An 18,589-nucleotide genomic window follows, 5' to 3' on the forward strand; every position below is an offset into this window, starting at 1 on the left:
AATGCTGCTGCAGCCTGGTCCCCCACTTAGGCAATTGTGAGGAATGGGTTCCCCTCATCCTGCTGTGAAAGCTGTTGCCCACTTCTTATGCCTCTTGTCCTCTACCCAAAATTCTATAAACTGAAGTCTAAATTCAGCTGATAAGAATGAACTTAGGAGTACTGGAGGATTTTCTACATGCTTCCAGGGTCCAATGACTCATGTAAAAATCTCTGAGAATATAATATTCTCAGAGAATCTAATAGTCAGAGAGCCTGGACACCAATAACTCCACCTTGAAGAGCTTCAGCAACCACTACCTCAAAAATCAACCTCAGCTGCGTTGATGCAGACACCCAAATAAACTGTGAATTTGTGCAAAGCAAAACTCACCTTTAACAAATGTGGGAGTGCTGCTATAATCCTTGGTAAAGCCATGGTAAACAAGAGCCACTTCTTCTGTGGGATTATGTTGTAAGGCAGAATAGTCAAAGCAGTATGTCAGCTGTCTGTGCTTAAATGCACTATGTTGAACTGTGGATATTCCTCGGAAGGAGTGCAAACAGAGAGAAAACTTCTTGTGTTGCTTTCTTGCACATGGCAGGGAGACTCAGAAACAAACAGAGGCATCCCGTGGAGGTACTCCCTGACAATCTTAGTCTTTCAGAATCTGAGGAAGTAATGGCCTGGCCCCATGCACAGCTACTCTGGCCAGCATTTCTCAGCCAGAGTGCAGGTGGGACTCCAGCTGCCTTTGCCAGTCAAACTGCTTCCCTGGGAGCCTCTAGAGAATGTCTGAGGTCAACACGACATCTTTGGGATTTTCCACTGCTGCACAGACTCTGATACAAGACAGCACAAATTAAAATTGCCCTGAGTAAGTTGAAGGAGGAAGGCTTGCAACTAAACAATTTGCTGATGAGTCAAGTGCCAGATGGTTTGAATTTTTTCTGCCAATTTGGAAATGAGAAGACCTAGAGTAACCTAGATATATCAAAGTCATTTTATGGAGGTTCACCAGTTGAGTGGTACCCACGATGACAACTGAAGGTGAGGGCAACAGGCATAGCCAGGAAAGGTGCTTCAAATTGCTTTTCACTTGGAGTGATTCACACATGTAGTCACAAGAGTATGTGATGTGTCAAAATCCTAGAGACAGCAGTGAAAGCAGGAGTAGGCAGGTAGATAATCTTTCACACAGAGGGTCATAAACAGCTTTGGATCTGTTGTGGGTCTGGCTGACAAGAGTTCATTTTCCCACAGTAACCCTCACAGTGCTGCGCTTTGCATTTGTATCTTAGACTGGAGGTTGAGGCAAAATATAAGGATCAAAATGAGATTTAAACATCAGATGGAGCTTTGTGTCTTGGTAGAAAAAGCATCTCTGGAATGACTGGTACTACTGCAACGTTAAAAGTGGCCAGCTGAGGTTAGTGGAAAGCAAAATTTTGTATATTCATATAGATTATAGATAGAGAAAGTAGGGAGGACATTATTTGATAAAGAAGAAAGTTGTTAACTAGTTGTGGAGTTTGATAAAAAAACTAGTGAAAAAAGAGTATTAAAATTGATAAAATTTGGCAACCTACATTACTTTGAAGAGGAGACTTAGGTATTAAAACACTTAGATGCTTTTCAAACAAGTACCTGCTACACTGGATACTTTCATTTAGTAGGTAACCAACTGCTGTCAGTGTTAACACTAAGGAGGGTGTGTATGGAAGGCACCAATGAGCAACAGGCTAACACTGTGGTTTGGATGTAATTAATTGACTATGGAATCCATGGGTGAAATCTATAGATTTACACCCTGTGGCATCAGCCCTCTGGCCACAGAGAGCAACATACAACTTTCCCAGGCATTGTCCTGGGGAAGGTTGTGAAAAGATCAGAGAAGAGAATGATAAACAATTCTTATCTTCACTTGCTGCACCTGCTGTTGTGAACGTGTGGAATGTTTTATGGAGATTTGGTTACCAAAGGGTGGTTTCTTGATTGGCCAATAGTGATGATGTTTGGATTGAAGGACTAATTGAGTCCACCTGGATCATGACTGTCTGTAAGGGTGATGGCTTTCTTACTAAATATAGTATAATAAAGTGATTGATCAGCCTTCAATGCTAATTATTACCCCTTTGGGGATGCCATGTTATGACAACACCCTACTGAAGAAGCCAAAAGAGGATGTGATAATGAATTAATGACTGTTGGAGCAATTTATTGTAGACAGAACAAGAATCATCTTCAACTGAAATGAGAAACGTCTGAGTTAAATGAGGATACAAAGCACGTGATGAGTGGGTCAGAGGCAGCAGCTTCCTCTGTCAGAGATGAAGACAGGCCAGAGCAATTAGCTAATAACACAGAATCCTGCATCCTTTAGAAAACATCACCATTGTAGCTATCTCTTGCTAGACAGAGTCCCCCAGAGCCCAGCAGCATCCCCCACACTGGCAGGTATCTATCCAGTCACAGTTTGAGCAAATATAAGCTTAAAATTGCAGAGCAGTTAAAGCAGAAAGGACAAAGTGGCAATAATATAAAATACAGTGGAATTATCTTCAAGTATTTCTTACAGTAATTAAAATTTAAAAAATAAAGTATGAGTCATTTATTTGCTACCAAGACCTGAAGATCACAAGCTTACAATGAATACAGTTGTGGGTGTTAATTACTGCTTGAAATAGACAAAAATATTAGAGCCACAAGCTGCACCAAGTATGATTCTTTATTTAGTAATTTAATATTCCTCCTTTTTCATTTCAATGCATTTTTATATGTCTGACCTTCTGTAGACTTCTCATTTTGTTCTCCAGTTGAAAGAGCAAAGCTGGTTAATTTCTGGTGACATTTTGTAGCCATGTAGATGCTGAAATACCTTTTTACACTTGGACTTGTTTATAAATCTGAATTCAGTGGCTATCTCCCTAGCCACACAAGCCTGTAAGATGGGTGATATTGCTGAAATGAGAGCCTGTTCCTTCCCAGGGACTCCTGAGTGGAGTTCATCCTGTTCTCAAGGGCCCTGTGAAAAGTACCCTGTAATGGCTGTAACCAGTGCAAACAGCTGGACCACTCTAAGTCTTCCTCAAATGTCTTCTACTCTCCCAGTGTACCATTGACCCACATGGACTGTGACTATGGCTCAACCAAATCCTTCAGTTTCAATGGCACAAGAAGTCTTTGTGTTACAGATAAATCAAGTTTTGCCTGGACTTTGGTATAAGATAGGAATCTCAAAATCACAGCCTTACAGTACATAGGAATTTCATTATAAAATAATGTTTATGCCTTGAAGCAGAGACTGGTGCTCCCTGTTAATTATTAGATACCAAAACCAGGGGGGGGGTGCTCAGAGCTGTTCAGAAATGTGCTTTTTAAGGTTAGCAAAAAAATAAACCTTAAAAGCTTGTAAAGGAGCCACAGGGAATCATAGCTGCCACTTAAATTATATTAAAGGGCAATAAATTGAAACCAGTAAAAAAGAAATGTGTCCTTACAGGGTGCATTGTCAGCTTATGAAATTCACTGTAGCGGGAGGTCAGTGAAAGAAAGTCCAGAGTTTGTTTTTTCCCAAAGCACTTTTTGGATCGCTACCATGATGCTTCCAGTGCTGAGAGAAAAGGCTAATCAAACTTCATACTCCAAGGCACAAACTGTCTGTGGGGGTCAGGAGAGAACATCACCCTCAGAGACAGTGTATTAAGCATATTCTGCATTTTCCCTCTCGACCTTCGAAGGCAGTTAAGGATCTCTGCAGAATTGTTATATAACCTCCAAAGGCAAATTCTGCAAAATGCCTCTGGGTTCCTTGCTCCTGGAGAGGGATTCTCCTCTGGCAAACTTCAACACCTCTAAAAGCATAATTTTAGCTCTGAAAAATTTATTTAAACATTAGCATTGATGAATGATGAGACGTAAGGGTGCAGCAGCACTCTTGAGTCTCAAAGACAGTCGTGGGAGAAGCTGAAACAGACACAATTTATTGGCAGATAAGAGAGGCAACCTCCCACCCATACCATTGTACAACATCCCAGGTGGAAGACAAAGATAGACTCATCTGTGCATGAGCCCCAGCTTTGAGAATCATGGGAAAGGAAACATCATCCTACCAGTTTTCTCTGAGGAGTAGAACTAAATCTCACAGAAGGCCTTACATGGCTATTCATAAGTCCCTCAAGCACAGCTTAAATAAAAGTATGTTGATTAATCAAGCAGCATCCCCTGCTGCAGCATCCAGGCAAGATCATCCCCTTTCACTCTTGCTGAAGCAAGACTATCCCCTTTGACTCGTGCCGCTATTGTTGTAATCAGGTGAAAAATTGGAACTCTTGTACCTACTGTGCCCTTCCACTACCACAGCCACCTCTGTTTTTCTTTCCTAGTTCCACTGATGCAAGGGTAATAATTGGTCCATGATGTTTAAAAGGAGCCAGTGGGTTCTACATCTGCTTCTCTGAGTTAAGACATGGCTATCTCATGCCCAATAAATTTTGGGTATTTCACATGCATTCATGAATTCAAACAGGCTCTCAAGCCCCAGGTCTTGCCTCCTACTTGGGTGGATGAGCTCATGTGGCATGAGGTGTGGTCAGATACCTGAATGTGATTCATGTGTGGTTCTCTTACATCATTCAGAAAGTAAAGTTTTCCACTGTGAGAAAGCTGAGTGGCAGAGCAATTTTGAGTACCAAGCCCTGTAAATGTTCACATATGTATCTGCTGAATTCACTGCCAGGTCTGTATGGGCTTTAAGATAAGGGTCTTTTCTTCTTTGTCTCTACTGTCCAAGCAGCAACTCTATTTTAGCTATCAAAATGTTGAGACATACCTGTAACTTTACATGTTGCTAATTTCTGAAGATTCCTCTCCCATTCATTCTGTATCATTTGGATTTTTCCTAAGTTTATAACACATATGAGGGAAAACTAAAATTCCTTTGTTCTCCCTTTCATCTCTATGTGAAAGGCCATGCTTCCCAGACCAACTACCCTGAGCTCACCTTAACAGCAGGCAAGAGGTGGTCATCTCCCTGCCAGAGCTTGCTTTAGAATGAAAAGAATTCCAGTATTGGAAATTAAGAAGATTTTGTTATTAGCTCTCATGTTAATAATTTAGAAAATACTGCCAAATCACCCACTGCATTCTCTCAGATCTTCCTGAATACTGCTGCAAACTGCATAAGGTGTTAGAGTGAATGGATATATTTCAGGTGAAATATTTGTACTGAATTATTAGAGTAGTCTGTAATATAAAATTACTAATAAACATTGCTTCTGGCTCAATTTAGCCTGAACTCAGTGAACCTAACCAGTGGTGAGAAATCAAAAACTCTGAAATACCTGATGAATGAATCTAACTAATCAAGAAGCCCTGCAGGAAGTAGATGCCAGGATTAATGAGCCAGTGGTATCACCATGCCATGCTGTTATTTCTTCACATAAATGCCCTCAGATGAGATTACCTTTGTCATGAAAAGGAGAAAAGGAAGGTTACATACTTTCAACTGACAGGTTAACTGCCATACCTCCATTACTGCAAGATACATTTTCATGTGCAGAGATTTTTATTCTGAAAAATGAAAATTTAAATACCACAACACAAACCACATTTTCATTTCTAAGAGCAGGGATCATTACTGCTAGTACAATAATATAATCCATGCTGCAATGTTACCTGATCCCTTGCATTGCACAAACTTTTTCCCTTATTAGTAATTGCTCAGTGATTGCAATCTCCAGAAGTGGGTAAGAGCAGATTCTGCCTTCCATGGGGATTTGAGCAGAGGAAGAGAGGAGAGAGAGAGAGAGTCAAAGCATTTCATCAAGAGAGCAAATGAAAAGTTCAGTGACATTATCTTTATGTATATTCCTTAGACATTAGGGGTGATGTTGTGTTTAGAGGAAAGCAAAATTATATGAATATGTGCCTACGTGGAAATGAATCCATACATAAGAACATAAATCTCAGTCTACTTGCACACTGCGTAGAACAGCTTAAAGCTAAAATGTACCTTAACATAAGCAAATAAGCCCAGCTGGTAACAGCCCCAGTGCCTAGTGTTACCTACTTACTCAGTAATAGGCTAATTGTTATTCAGCATAACTATTCCTTCTCCATTTGTATGGAATTCACTCATTTATTTTGATCACTTTACGTGAATGAAGCAAAGCTGTTCATGTTGTTAGATAGAACTGGTTCGTGCTGTTTAATTTTTAGCTTTTAACATCAGCAAAATTGAGACTTTATAGTAAAATAATCCAGACAAAGCATGTAGCATATGTGAGTGAAGCCTGTGGTCTTCCTTCCACCCATGTTAAACACATAAGAGCATCAGCTTAGATGTTTTATGCTGCAAAGCTTCAGTGGATGCTAAGGGTACATATAATTTCAAAAATCTCCAGGACTCAGAACACAAGGATCTATTGCTATGGAAACAAATCAAATTTGTATCAAAGTTGTGTAGGATCAAAAAGCTTTCCTCATAACCAGCACTACAGTTGCATAGAATAGGGAAGAAATGATGGATGTTCTAAGAGCAAGCATTAAGCTGAAGGACCTTTGTAAGGCCCCTTTCACAGAGCTGCAATGTTCAGTGTCAGGAGCTGGATCTTACAGGTTGTGTCTCAATCCCCTGCCCCCAGCCATTTTTCTCCACTGTTAAAAAGCACATCTTCTTTTAAGATCTTCCATATCACACTTTACGACATTCCTACATCATAAAGCTGTCTTGCTTATAGCAATATAAAGCAGCTGTAAAAATTATGTGCTTGTAAACAACCTTCCATACATTTGGAAGAAGCATAGTGAGATTTGCACTCTTCTGCATGTAAGTGGAGACCTCTCGCCCTTTTGGCAGGCCACACTATGGGGAAGAGAACACAGTGGAACTGGGAAAACCGAGGGACATCCCAGCTGGCTGGACATCCCCTTTGGCCCATGCAGGGTCACCCACTGGATAGGGAAGCTGGAGGGACCCTCACCAGCTCTGCTCCGTAAGCAGCCTGTGTGCCCATGTCTTTGATAGCTGAATTAAACTGATCACAGACTTCAATCTCGGAGCTGAGCCAGGTGCAGAGGGGCAGCTGCTCTGCCCAAGGCTGGGCTAGAGACTAGAGGCAGAGCTGGAAGGAGAGACAGGACACAGTGACTTCTTTTCCCAAGTGCTTCTGCGGTATGGATTGTGGTATGGGACCTGTCTTGCCTATCCGAGACTACCTCAGGTGGAGGGAGCATCCTGGGCTAATACAGCACCTGTAGCAGCAGACTCCTGCAGGAGGGTGTAGGGCTCTTTCCTCAGGTGACTCCCAGAGGACTCACTTGTGGTCTGGATCACCAATAATTTATTCTGCTTTTATTTCTCTTTTAAATTAAATATGCATATGTAATATGCACTTTGGAGCAGGCAAGGACCCTTCTGTGGGTGCCTATGGAGTCGTGCACTCTCAGGTGTGTAATTAAGAGGTGTGTAATTGATGTACAAGGAGAGAGATCTTAGTGTATTGCATAAAAGGCAAGGGTGAGGGGGGAAGAAGGAAAAAAGCACAAACCTGGCTGTATGATGCTTGGCAATGTACTGCATTTCTTTTTCCCCCCATATCAAAGTTTGCATGGGAGTAAAGCTAGAGTTCTCTCTTCCATGGGGCTTGCTTTGTCAGCAGCTATGCCCTCATTTCACATTCTAAAAAAACTGATCATCTCTCCACTGCCTGCCTGCCCCGGCCTCCCGCTGACCCTCTCTCCTTCATCCCTTGCCCTGCCCTGCTTCACCACACAACTTTTTGTAACTTGCAGTTTAAAGGCCAACCACGCAGAAAGATTAACAAAAGTTTATTAATCATGAAGTATTAAAATTGTGACAAGTGAAAGGCATCAATGCAAAGTTAAGCAAGCAAACTATCCCCAAACTTGTGACAAAGGACTCAGTGAATACCACAGAAGGAAGTCCTGTCTATTTTGTTTTTTTTTGCCTGCAGTTGAAGACACCTCTCATATCTCACACGCCACATCAAAATCTATAATTCTTCATATCACATACTGAAAATGATTTTATTTATCCATTCACATTAACTTGATATAAACGTGTCCGGAAAAGTCAAGTAATATGTTTTATATTAGCTCAAACATTTATTAAGTAACCCAAAATTCAATAAATAAGCACAGACAATAAGTTAAAACATATCACGAATCGACCAGTATGTAACAAGAATGCTTTATCTACACAAAACATCCTATTTCACATCGTTTGTTCATTCCTCCAGCGGCCCTGCCCTGCGGCGGGGTGACCGGCACATGCAGGCGGGCGGGCCGCGGGGCCGAGCCGGGCCGGGCCGAGCCTGGCCAGGCGGGGCGGGGGGCGCGGCGGCGCCTCCGCCGGCGCTGCGGAGGGACAATAGCAGCAGGAACGTAAATAAATGCGTAAATAAAGGTAGGGAGGATCGGCAACTCAACTGTCACGAAATCAAAGATCCGAAAAAGGGAAGCGCTCTTGCGCGCTGTTTTCTTCCCCCTTTTATCCCCTTTGTTTTTTACAAAAAGAAGCTTTTGATTTTTTTTTTCTTTTTTACCCCATCACATTCGCTGTCGCTCATTAATGCTTAATCAAAACGGATTTGATTCTCTCTGGGGTCTCCGTACTTTCCGCGAACCCGCCCCGGCCGTCCCCCGACGGCGCCCTCGCAGCGGAAGGAACCGGCGGCAGGTCGCCGCTCCTAAATAAACCATAAAAATCATTAAAACAGAAACAAAAATGCATTTCTTTGCAAAGCCAAAGCCGGACGGGCGGACGGCGGGAGAGCCGGGTCGTGGCGACGGAAGGAGGCAGAGCCGGGCTCGGCGCGGCCGCGAGTCCCCCCGCCGCCGGGCGGGGCGGACACCGGGGCACGGGGGTGCGCGGGTGATGCGCGGGGGAAGAGGGGGCTGCGGGGAGGGTCGGGGGTGTTTCTCGGCCCACAAACCAGTCTGTTGTTGTCTGATTTCAGATCCTGAGTCGACTCCCTGGTAAGTCGGGTGGGGGAAGGCGGGGGCGCGGGGCGAGGCGGGGGCGCGGGGCGAGGCGGCGGCGGCGGGGGCGGCGCGGGAGAGGCGCCGGCCATTAGGTGAAACTCATGGAGACTGTGTGCTCTAGTGCTTTGCGGCGGAGGGAGGCGATGCTGGTTCCCCGCCACACGTCGCTGCTGTCCGGGGAGCTGCAGAGCTGGGGAGAGCCCGTCACGTTGCTGGGGCCGGGCAGGGAGGCGGGCACCATGCCGGGGAAGGCGGGCTGGTAGAGGTGGGACTGCAGCCCGGCGCCGTTGGAGCCCGCCAGGCTGTTGGAGAGGCCCATGGAGTTGGGCGGCGGGCCGGCCGCCAGGCTGCACTGGGACAGGGACTGCGCCATGGCTTGCTGCCGTCCCAGCGCCGGCGGCAGCGGCAGCTGCGACACGCCGGGCATGGCGGCGGCGGCCCAGCGCGTGTCGTTGGCGTGGAAGGAGCACAGGCTGTCCCCCATGGCGGCGGCGGCGGCGGCGGCGGCCGAGGGGAACTGCGGCAGCCCCGGCGTCGGCAGCAGCGTGCCCGGGGCGCGGAACACGTTCGTGGTCTTCTTGCGCTTCTTCCACTTGGCGCGGCGGTTCTGGAACCAGACCTGCGGGCGGCGGGCAGCGACACGCTCCGTTAGCCACCACCACCTCCCCCCGCAGCACCGGGGGCCCCGCCGGGACCCCCGCCCCGGCTCCCGGCCCCCGCCAGCCTCGCCCCCACCGGCCGCGGCAGCTCTTCACACCCGCAGCCCCACGCGCGTCCCCATCACAGGCTGACGAAACCGCTGGAACTTTTTATAACGAAAGCGATCGATTTGTCCGTCCTGAGCGGGAGACTCCAAGAGAGGAGCCTGGCCTTCCCACAGGGAAAAAAAAATTAAAAAACAAACAAACAAAAAAAAACTAACCCCCAAAAAAAAAACCAACCAAGCAGCCTATGTCTCTGGCCCTTGCGTGGACGCGCTCCCGCCGAGCCCTGCCCCGGGCCAGCCGCCTCGCCCCGTGCCACCCGGGCCCGGCCAGGAAACCCTCGCAACAAACCGCCCGCATTTGGGTTTTAAAAAAACCCAAAACATAACAAAACCAAACCTATAATAACAAAACCGGGGGTGGTTTCGGTGAGTGGGTGCTTGTGGTGGCACTGTGGCAGGGGTGGCTTGGTGGGTCTCTCCGCACCGCGGCCGAAAGCAACCGAGACAGTCGTGAGGTGGGAGAAAGCGCGTCCACCTAAAATCCGAGGGAACGCAGTGCCCCATCCTGCCGAATTCCACCCTCTCAGGCTCCATAAGCAGACTGAGAAAGGCGGACGCCAATTAGCGGGAATGAAAGGCCGTGAGGGAGCTAAATATTATATGAATAATCGAAAAAATGCGTTAAACTATGTTTTAGGGCTAATAGTCAAATTGCGGCTACAAAATCTTTTTATGTTTCATGGTTTGCTGGTGGTGTAAAGAATCTCCATCAGGTCTGATCGCCTAAGTTCATAGCTGCGCTGCATATGCTTTTAAAATGTGAATGTTTCCAGTTGAAAACTGGTGCATGACAGATTAAAATGCAAGGAAAACCTGGGGGAGATTTTGAAAATGCACACATGACAACTCTAGAAATATATTAACCATGAGCATTTGGCAACTTTGAACTCCTTTTAAAATGCAACTAGCCCCTGAAAATTATTAATACAACAGTGAGAATCTAATGGAGGTTGGAATCTAAAAACCTACCTTGATGATATCTGCTGTTACAGTAATATAGACATACTGTAAATGTATTTTAAAATATATAGCCCATTTAATTCCCCAGCTATAAACGGGTCGGAGGGGGAAAGTGATAGAGAGAAAGGGAGACAATATCACTTTTGTTTTTCTTCTCTTTTTTTTTTAATGTTCTTTTAAATTTTTTTTTCTCCTTTTTATTTCTTTTTTTTTTTTTTCTTTTAAGAAGCCGAAGCTTTATGAAGATCTCATTGGAATCCAGCAGATGATTAATGTGAAGATTTGGTAGGAAATCTGGAGAGCTGTATTAAAGCTCAGATCTCAGGTTCATTTCGATCAGCCAGCCGTGAACTCTGGGCCGAATTCATTACACTTTAATAGTGCTGGGAGAGGAAGAAAATGCAATTTCTCATTCCATTAGAAAACTAGAAAATACTCTCAGCTTGTCCCCTATTAAGATGTGGCAGGTGACGGGACCATTGTGGGGGACACGGTCAATGGAATTACAGCACATTATTTTTGTTCATATAAAATATTGGAAGGCAAGCCTGACTGTGCAGAAGTTATTTCACTGATTTAGTTTTTATGTAAATAAAATATTGAAAGTTAATTAATCCGTGCTAGAGACTAATGATTATGCTTATTATATTGCATTTGATCGCGTAATTTGCATGATTCTCGCATTGCTGCTTAATAAGCCATTCCAGGTTATAAATAATTCTGAAATTGGTTTCTAATAATGGCATGCTATAAAAAGAATGGTTTTATTACAGCAGCTTGAAAAGCAGAGCAATATCAGATGTGGAATTGGACTCCCGTTTAAGCATCAGCCAGTTTAATAATTATTTAAATGTATCATATACATTAAATACAGATCTAAAATGAGGAAAGTGGTGATTTATCCTAGCATCTAAAACCCTTAAAAACAGATACAGCCGCTATAAATTAAGCATCTGGAGCATTCCTTAATCAGTGTGGAGCCCATGTACTGAAAGTAATGTGTGGGCTATCTGTTAACTATAAAGAAAACTGTAAAAACTGTTCTTTCTCGTATAAGAACATAAACTAATTATTGTTTAATTTAAATTTGATCAAGGACCAGTGATACATCGGATTGTGAAGTAAATATATTAAATACTTTTTTGACTTAGATTACATAATGTTAATCATTTTGAAGTGTTAATTAAGAAGGTTATGTTGATCTGATTACTTTTTAAATTACAGAACATTATTGTAAAAAAAATTTAAATTGACACTCTATTAAACTGTTTTTATCAGCAGTCTCGAGCTATTAGCATTGGTTTAAGATTATGCCAAGGCCATTAAAACACTTCGTCTTTTTTTCTACGAATTTCTTTGATGTGCTGTTAGAAAATAACTATTTCAATTTTATATTTTACTTCATTTACCACACTCCTAATATTGAAATTGGTATCATTAACCTTTGGGAAACCCAATAAAGTTTAATAGACCTCGTTTTCTTTTTTTCATAGAGTCAGTTGTCCAATTATATTTTATTTGTGAATCTAATTTCTTTTTTAATTTAAACTAATTATAGTTCCGTGTAGGCTGAATCAAATTGTTTTACTTTTTAAAAGCAGACGCGCTTTTTCTGTCACATTCAAGAACGGAATCTGTTTTCCTTCATAAAACGTTCATTTAGGGATTTCTCTTCACGTATCTTTATTTAGCTGAGGAGCCTGTGCTTGCCGATAGGGATTTTGAACAATGACTGCGCTGAAGTGCCTCAGCAGCGGCAGTCCCGGTGCACTGTACTGAGCCGGGATGCGCATCCCACAAGTGCTTCTATTATGCAGGCTTTCATTCCTTGGAATGGACTCGCCTAGAAAGCCGCTAAAATAATCTTATGTGCGAAACAGCAGCGTCTGAGCAGTATAGCGCTTTGATCCTTCTCCCCCTTTACCAAATTTCGTTTACATTTATTTGCCTAAATAGTTTCCTCCTGTCCTGTGTGCATATATGTCTATGTAAGTGTGTGTATATATATATGTATTTTAGAGAACAAAGTTGCACCCTCAATGTTGAAGTCACTCACTTAGCCCCACCGTTCCCAGGCAATTTAAAAGCCAGTATGGGGAAAGTCCGAGTCCAAACACAACTGGCTTTTATCGAAGTGCCTTTTTACGAGCCGATATGCCTTCCCTTGCACCCCACCTCGGCTCTCAGGGCGGTGGGCTTTGGCAGATGCCCCTTCCCGGCGTGTCGCCATCAGCACCCTGGACAGCGGCCCTGCCGTCGGCTACCTGGACAGCGGCCCCGCGGTCGCCACCGGCTTCCGCTCCGGTGGAAAATGGGTCATTCCCGGCAGGTTCGGCTCTTAGCGCCAGGCTATTGCGAGAACTGAGATCGTTCTTCTCGGGCTGTCCCTCCCCGGACTCCTTCCAGCCGCGGGTCGGGCCGTGGAGCTGAGGGAAGCTCAGCCTATGCCCTGCTCGGGAACACCGCGCTGCAGGTGGGTAGGATAGAGGAAAAGGGGACACCCCAAGGTGACATTTTCGCGGAAAGGGGAGCGACGCATGTCTGATTTCAAGGCTTTCTGACCAAACTGTTGCTTTCAGAGGTGCGTTATTTACCTAGCCGTCGGGCTGAGGTTTGGGGCACCCACCCCCCTCCCCGTTGTGCCTGGCCTCGCCGCCGCCCGGCCGCGCAGCCGTCGGTGCGACTGTGGAAGGGCCGGCAAGCACTGCGCGGGGGCGGCTTTTCATACCTGCACCCGGGACTCGGTGAGACCGATGCGCAGGGCCAGCTCCTCCCGCATGAAGATGTCCGGGTAGTGAGTCTTGGCGAAGCTCCTCTCCAGCTCGTTGAGCTGAGCCGGCGTGAAGCGAGTGCGATGCCGCTTCTGCTTCTGCTGACCCTGCTGCTGCCCGGCCTGGCTGGAGTTCTGGCCGCCCTGCTGGCCTTGCTGCTTGTCAGGGTCTTTGGCGCTGACGGCTAGGGAGCTGGGGTTGGATCCCACCGTGGTGATGTCCTCCCCCGGCAGCAGGGTGGTCCCTTCCACCGTGTCCGAGTTGGGAGCCATGTCTCCCGGGTGTCCCCCCGGATCCGAGCCCCCGACGCCCAGCCGACACTTGACCGCCTCCCGGTGTCCCAGCAGCTCGGCCGCGTCTTTCATCCCTGCGGAAGCAAAGGAGCGGCAGTCACTCGGCTGCAGCTGAGCATAGATCCATCAGAGCCCCTCTCCAGTGCACTGAACTGGAGAGAGACATCCAACCACTGCCACCGCCTCCGCCCCGCCGTCCCCCGGCCGGCCGCCCGCCAGACCCGCAGCCCTGCTCGGCTCCACGACACGGAGAGACCCGGGCCCGGCGCGACCCGGGCACAGGGGAGAAAACTTTACATCGAGCAGCTCCTCTTCCTGCTGAAATAACCAGTTCCCTGCCCGGCCTTCCCTTGCAAGACCAAGGGAAGGGAAGAGGAGGAGAGCAAGTTTTCACGGGTTCAACTTGGATTTTCCAGCGGAGCTGGTAAGAGAAAGAGACGGAGAGAAAGAAATAAGGCTCGAACCGCTTTGTTGCCGGGAGCGTTACCTCCACGACAGATGCGCCGGGACCTCGGTCAGTCTGGCCGATCCCCTCTCCTCCCTCCGCTTCTCTAAACAAACTCATGAATAACCATAAATAGATATAAATAGATAGATACAGATATTTCTCCCTTTTTTTTTTCTTTTCTTTTCTTTTTTCTTTTTTTTCTTTTTTTTTTTTTTTTTAAGGAAAGGGAAGGAGAAAAGCAAACGGGCGAGCAAGAAAAGGCCACACAGAACTCCGTAAACACCATCGAGCTCATCTGTCCTAAAATAATAATCATAATCATAATAATAATATGTAGGTATGTATATAAAAACTGGGGAAAGAAAAATTAAATGATCCACAACTCGCTGTAGATCTACATATACCGTAGGTCTCAGTCTCTTCTTTTTTTATGTTAAATCAAATTAAACTTTAATACAGTACAATTACTTTTAAAGGAATTAGCCCATTTAGAACGCATTAAGGTAAAATAAGGAACAAATTGTCAATTTCCTGCCCCGGCTTCCTCCCCGCTCACCGCTGCAGCCGGTGCAGCCGCCGTAGGGCGGGGGGGTGCCGGGTGAAACTCACCGAGACGGGCGTCCAGGAGGTCGGCGTGAGACAGCATCGCGCACCGCTCCAGGGCGAAGGCTGTTCCCCCCCAAATTTTAGCGGCCTTAAGTTATTTAAAATAGATATAAGATATGAGATATATATATATATAGATATATATATATATAGATCGTCTAAATGAAAGAAAATTCGGTGTGTGGTTAAAAAGGGGGTCTCTTGCATTATAATGTCCTTTAGAGAGACGGGGAGGTGCTTAACACTTCAATGAACCCGTGAGCAGCTCGGCGCGGGGACCAATCAGGAGGGCAGCCTGCAAATGTCAGCGCCCGGAGCGCCCCGCTCCGCCCGCCCGCCGCCCGCCCGCTGCCGCCGCCCCGGCCTCCCGCCGCCCCGGCCCGGCCCGGCCCGTGCCCGCGCTCCCGTACCCTGCTCCGCTCGCCTTGGCCGCCCGCCTTCTCCTTCTCTCCTTCTCTTCCAAATGCACATTTGCCACACTCCGCTCCGGGTCGCCCCTGATTTATCGGCTTTTATTGTTTTTAGTGCCTCCTCGGAGCGCACCCTCTCACCGATCAGTCTCCCGGGGGTCTCGCAAGCTTAGAGCCCACCAAGGGCTGCGAGCGGGGCAGGCGGGCGGCGCGGGGTCGGGCAGCGCCAGCCTCGCTGGCCGACGGCCCCGGGGAACCGGGAGCGGGAGCGGCAGGGGAGGCTGCAGCCAGGCTTTCACCCACACAAGCCCCGACGGCTGCTGGGCGTCGAGGAAGGAGAAACTTGCCCGAGTTCCCGCAGCGGGCCGTGCCGCACAGGCTGCCTGGCCCCCGAGGCTGCCCGCCACCTCGGCCCGGCCCCGCTCGGTGCCGAGGCAGAGCGCAATGAGGGGAAAGGGAGCCCAGCACCACGCGTCCCGGCCGCCCGGGGAGCTCTGCCTCCCCCTCTGCCCAGGATTTTAACGCCCGTAAGCCCTATTTTTCGGGTAAAGTTTCCAAGTTCGGCTAGCCTACAAACTCAACTTAAAGCAGTAAATAAAGTTAAATGCTTTTTATTTTCCTCTTGAATATATTAAACTACTTGAACAATTTAAAGTGCTTTGCAGAAGTGAAGCGAACCATTTCTAATGTTCTGATTTTTCAAAGCCAGCCAACAACAAAGTTTAGATTAGTAATATATTTCTAACCAGAGTAATTTTCAAGATCATTAGGCATTTATGTAATTAGTGCCAAATCTATAAGCTTTTATTACGATTATTAGAGTAAAATCAGTATAAATTTGTACTAATTTACTACTGTTTAGACTTGGCTGTCAAGCCAAGAGGTTCTTATTGTAAATGATAACTGAGGAAATTAAGTGCAAAATTCTGTACCATTTCTGATCCGCTCCTAAACAATCCGTTTCAATTGTATTTGTAGCAGAACATAATGCCCTTTTAAAGTTATTTGACTTGTATTTTTATTTGCAAAACAAGAAAAATACCATCTACGCGGGCACAATGAAAACTGATATTTACTACTTCCAACTTGATTAACATTGATTTTTAATTCAAAAGTGATGCAATTAAGATTATTCATTTAGTGCAAATAAAGCTTCCACCAAAAAGCGAGGCCAGTGAAGTCTATGTTAAATAAAACGGAGCCAATGGCTTTTTTTTTTTCCGCCATCCAATTGACTTACACGAAACACTGTAAATACTGCATGCGAACAGATGCAAGAGTGGTTTTGTTTGCAGCTCAGATGTGCAGTGGTTTCGGCAGAGACTGAAGGAGACAAAGGAACCGGCCGACCGATCTCTAGGGCAGTTTTGCTGCCTTTTTTTTCCCTCCTCCCAGGCTACATTGATTCAATTCAGCTTTCGAGACCTCGGGCTGTTGCGAAGATCCTGGGTGCTCGGGAACGGCCGCTCAGAGCAGGGAGAGAGACCCAGAGCCGGGCCACAGTTTAGCCGGAGACAGAGAGAGAAAGAAATGAGATGGAGGTGGGGTGGGAGTTTCGGGATTATTATTTTTCCCCGGCTGGATGGGTGACTGCGGAGATAGCATATTTGCTGTGATTTTTTTCCTTTGGAAATTATTCTCCGTGTGTAGCTGTAGGGCAGGAGGGGAAGACCCGGCGGTGGGAACTGCTGGGAGGAGCCCCCCGGCCCGCTGCCGGGCGTCGGGACCCGCGGAGCGGAGCCGGCGGAGTCGCTGGGGAGACGGGCCGGAGGCGCACAGCCTTTCGTGGCCGCGGGAGTCTGGCCCTGCCCGGGCCGGGGTGAGGCGAGCGGCCAGGGCTGGCCGGGGCGTCAGGGGTTCAGTTTTGGCTGTATGTACCGGCACAAGTGTGCGGGCGCTCCAGGTGCCTGCAGCCGGCTGCTGCCGAGCGCGCCGTGGGCAGGGTGGCAAGGCGTGCGTCTGCATCTATTCCGTATTGTTGTATGTTTCAGATCGATAAATAAATGTGTAATAGTTAATGTGCAGACACATCAGAGTAATAACAATGGGATGAAATCAAAGGATTATCAATCTCTGTTAGTAACTGCTGAATAACAATGTTGCGGTGTGATTGATAGCGCGCTTCATTTTATGACTTTTCTATTGCTCTTGATTTTTATAGCAGTATAAACAAACTAAATCATTTCTTCCAAGACTTCAGATAGCAATTGTCTTAAGGGAAGGAGGGAAATCAGAGAAGGAAGTCTGTGGGAGAGAAAAGAGCGAACTGGGCTGACACTAACGCGTGTCAGGAAGAAAATTACAATGGGGCACATGTAAAATACCCTAATCACATTCCGCTTTCGCGCACTCCTGTTTTGTCAAGTGCCCGAATTCACCTGGGCAGCGTCGGAGATGTATTTACAAGGATTTTATTCCCCGTCATCTTTCCATTTTCCCAGTGTAGCCAGAAAACTGCCAGTCAACTCCATTCCCTGTTACAATTTACGGTATTCCCCACATGATCATAGGAACTGAAGTTCCTAACAAGGAAAGGCTTTAGCACAATGGCCAAAAATCTTCAGAGTGACACGAGTGTCTTCAGAAATCACTTCAGAGCAAAGTAAAAGGATTTTCTATGACGGATCCAGTGATTTTTCCTCAATAAATAGGTTTTAGATTGTTACACACACGTAGAACTGGAACAAAGGGCAGTACCAGAAAATATATTGGTTGCCCCTAATAAAATTTATTTAGACAGTTTATTTCTCATAAAAAATAGAGATTGAATTTCGTACAGAAGCGCCTGCCAAGAGGCCAGGCACTGGGAGATCATCTCCCCCCCGCACCTGCCTTTGCCTTTCTTTCCTTTTCCATCCCATCCCTTCCTTTCCGTGCCCTGCCCGGCGGCGCCCGGCGGGCCCGATCCCGGGGTCCCGGCCGGAGCTGGCTCTGCCCTCCCCTGAACGCCCCCCGCCCCCGCCAGCCGATCCGCCCGAGCGAGGCCGCGGGAGCGGGGCGTGCCGCGTCTGGGAGTAATATAACCCTAATTCTCCAGCGCTGTGACCCTGGTAAGAAAGGGTAGAGAACTTTCCAAACCCCAGAGCTCCCCCTCTCCCCTTCCCGCTAAACTCAAGCCCTGATTGAATGAGGCTGTAATATAAACAAGTGTATTTAACCAATTCTGCTCTGATTTAGAAACAGAACCTTCTTTTATCAGAATAATTATATTTGGACCGAGAAACACAGTAAAATAAGGTTAAACTGCTAAAGTCAGCAGGGTGGCTTAGCATAAATGGCTGATAAGATTTGTAATTTGATATTTTATTTATGTATTTCTTGAGCATCCATCCAGTTAAACCGGCTGCTGT

At 46.5% G+C, this 18,589-nt stretch overlaps 1 protein-coding gene across 1 annotated transcript; it reads right to left on the reverse strand.

Annotated features, from left to right (window-relative positions):
* Positions 1 to 712: 712 nt before the first annotated feature.
* On the reverse strand, positions 713 to 15,096 carry OTP (orthopedia homeobox). Its single transcript, XM_021531855.2, has 3 exons — positions 14,833 to 15,096; positions 13,440 to 13,849; positions 713 to 9,604 (listed from the first exon to the last, which is right to left on the reverse strand). The coding sequence occupies exons 1-3, from the start codon at positions 14,867 to 14,869 to the stop codon at positions 9,074 to 9,076; spliced, it is 978 nt and encodes a 325-aa protein (XP_021387530.1). The 5' UTR covers positions 14,870 to 15,096; the 3' UTR covers positions 713 to 9,073.
* Between the last annotated feature and the right edge of the window lie 3,493 nt (positions 15,097 to 18,589).

Source organism: Lonchura striata, chromosome Z (genome assembly GCF_050655825.1).
Source record: "Lonchura striata isolate lonStrDom1 chromosome Z, ASM5065582v1, whole genome shotgun sequence".
Lineage (NCBI taxonomy): Eukaryota > Metazoa > Chordata > Aves > Passeriformes > Estrildidae > Lonchura > Lonchura striata.

Coding starts and splice junctions, on each gene's coding strand:
- OTP (XM_021531855.2), bottom strand. CDS start 14,869: ATGCTGTCTCACGCCGACCTCCTGGACGCCCGTCTCG. Junction 13,850..14,832: donor CCTCCTGGACGCCCGTCTCG/GTGAGTTTCACC, acceptor TTGCTTCCGCAG/GGATGAAAGACGCGGCCGAG. Junction 9,605..13,439: donor TCACCGAGTCCCGGGTGCAG/GTATGAAAAGCC, acceptor CGCCGCCCGCAG/GTCTGGTTCCAGAACCGCCG.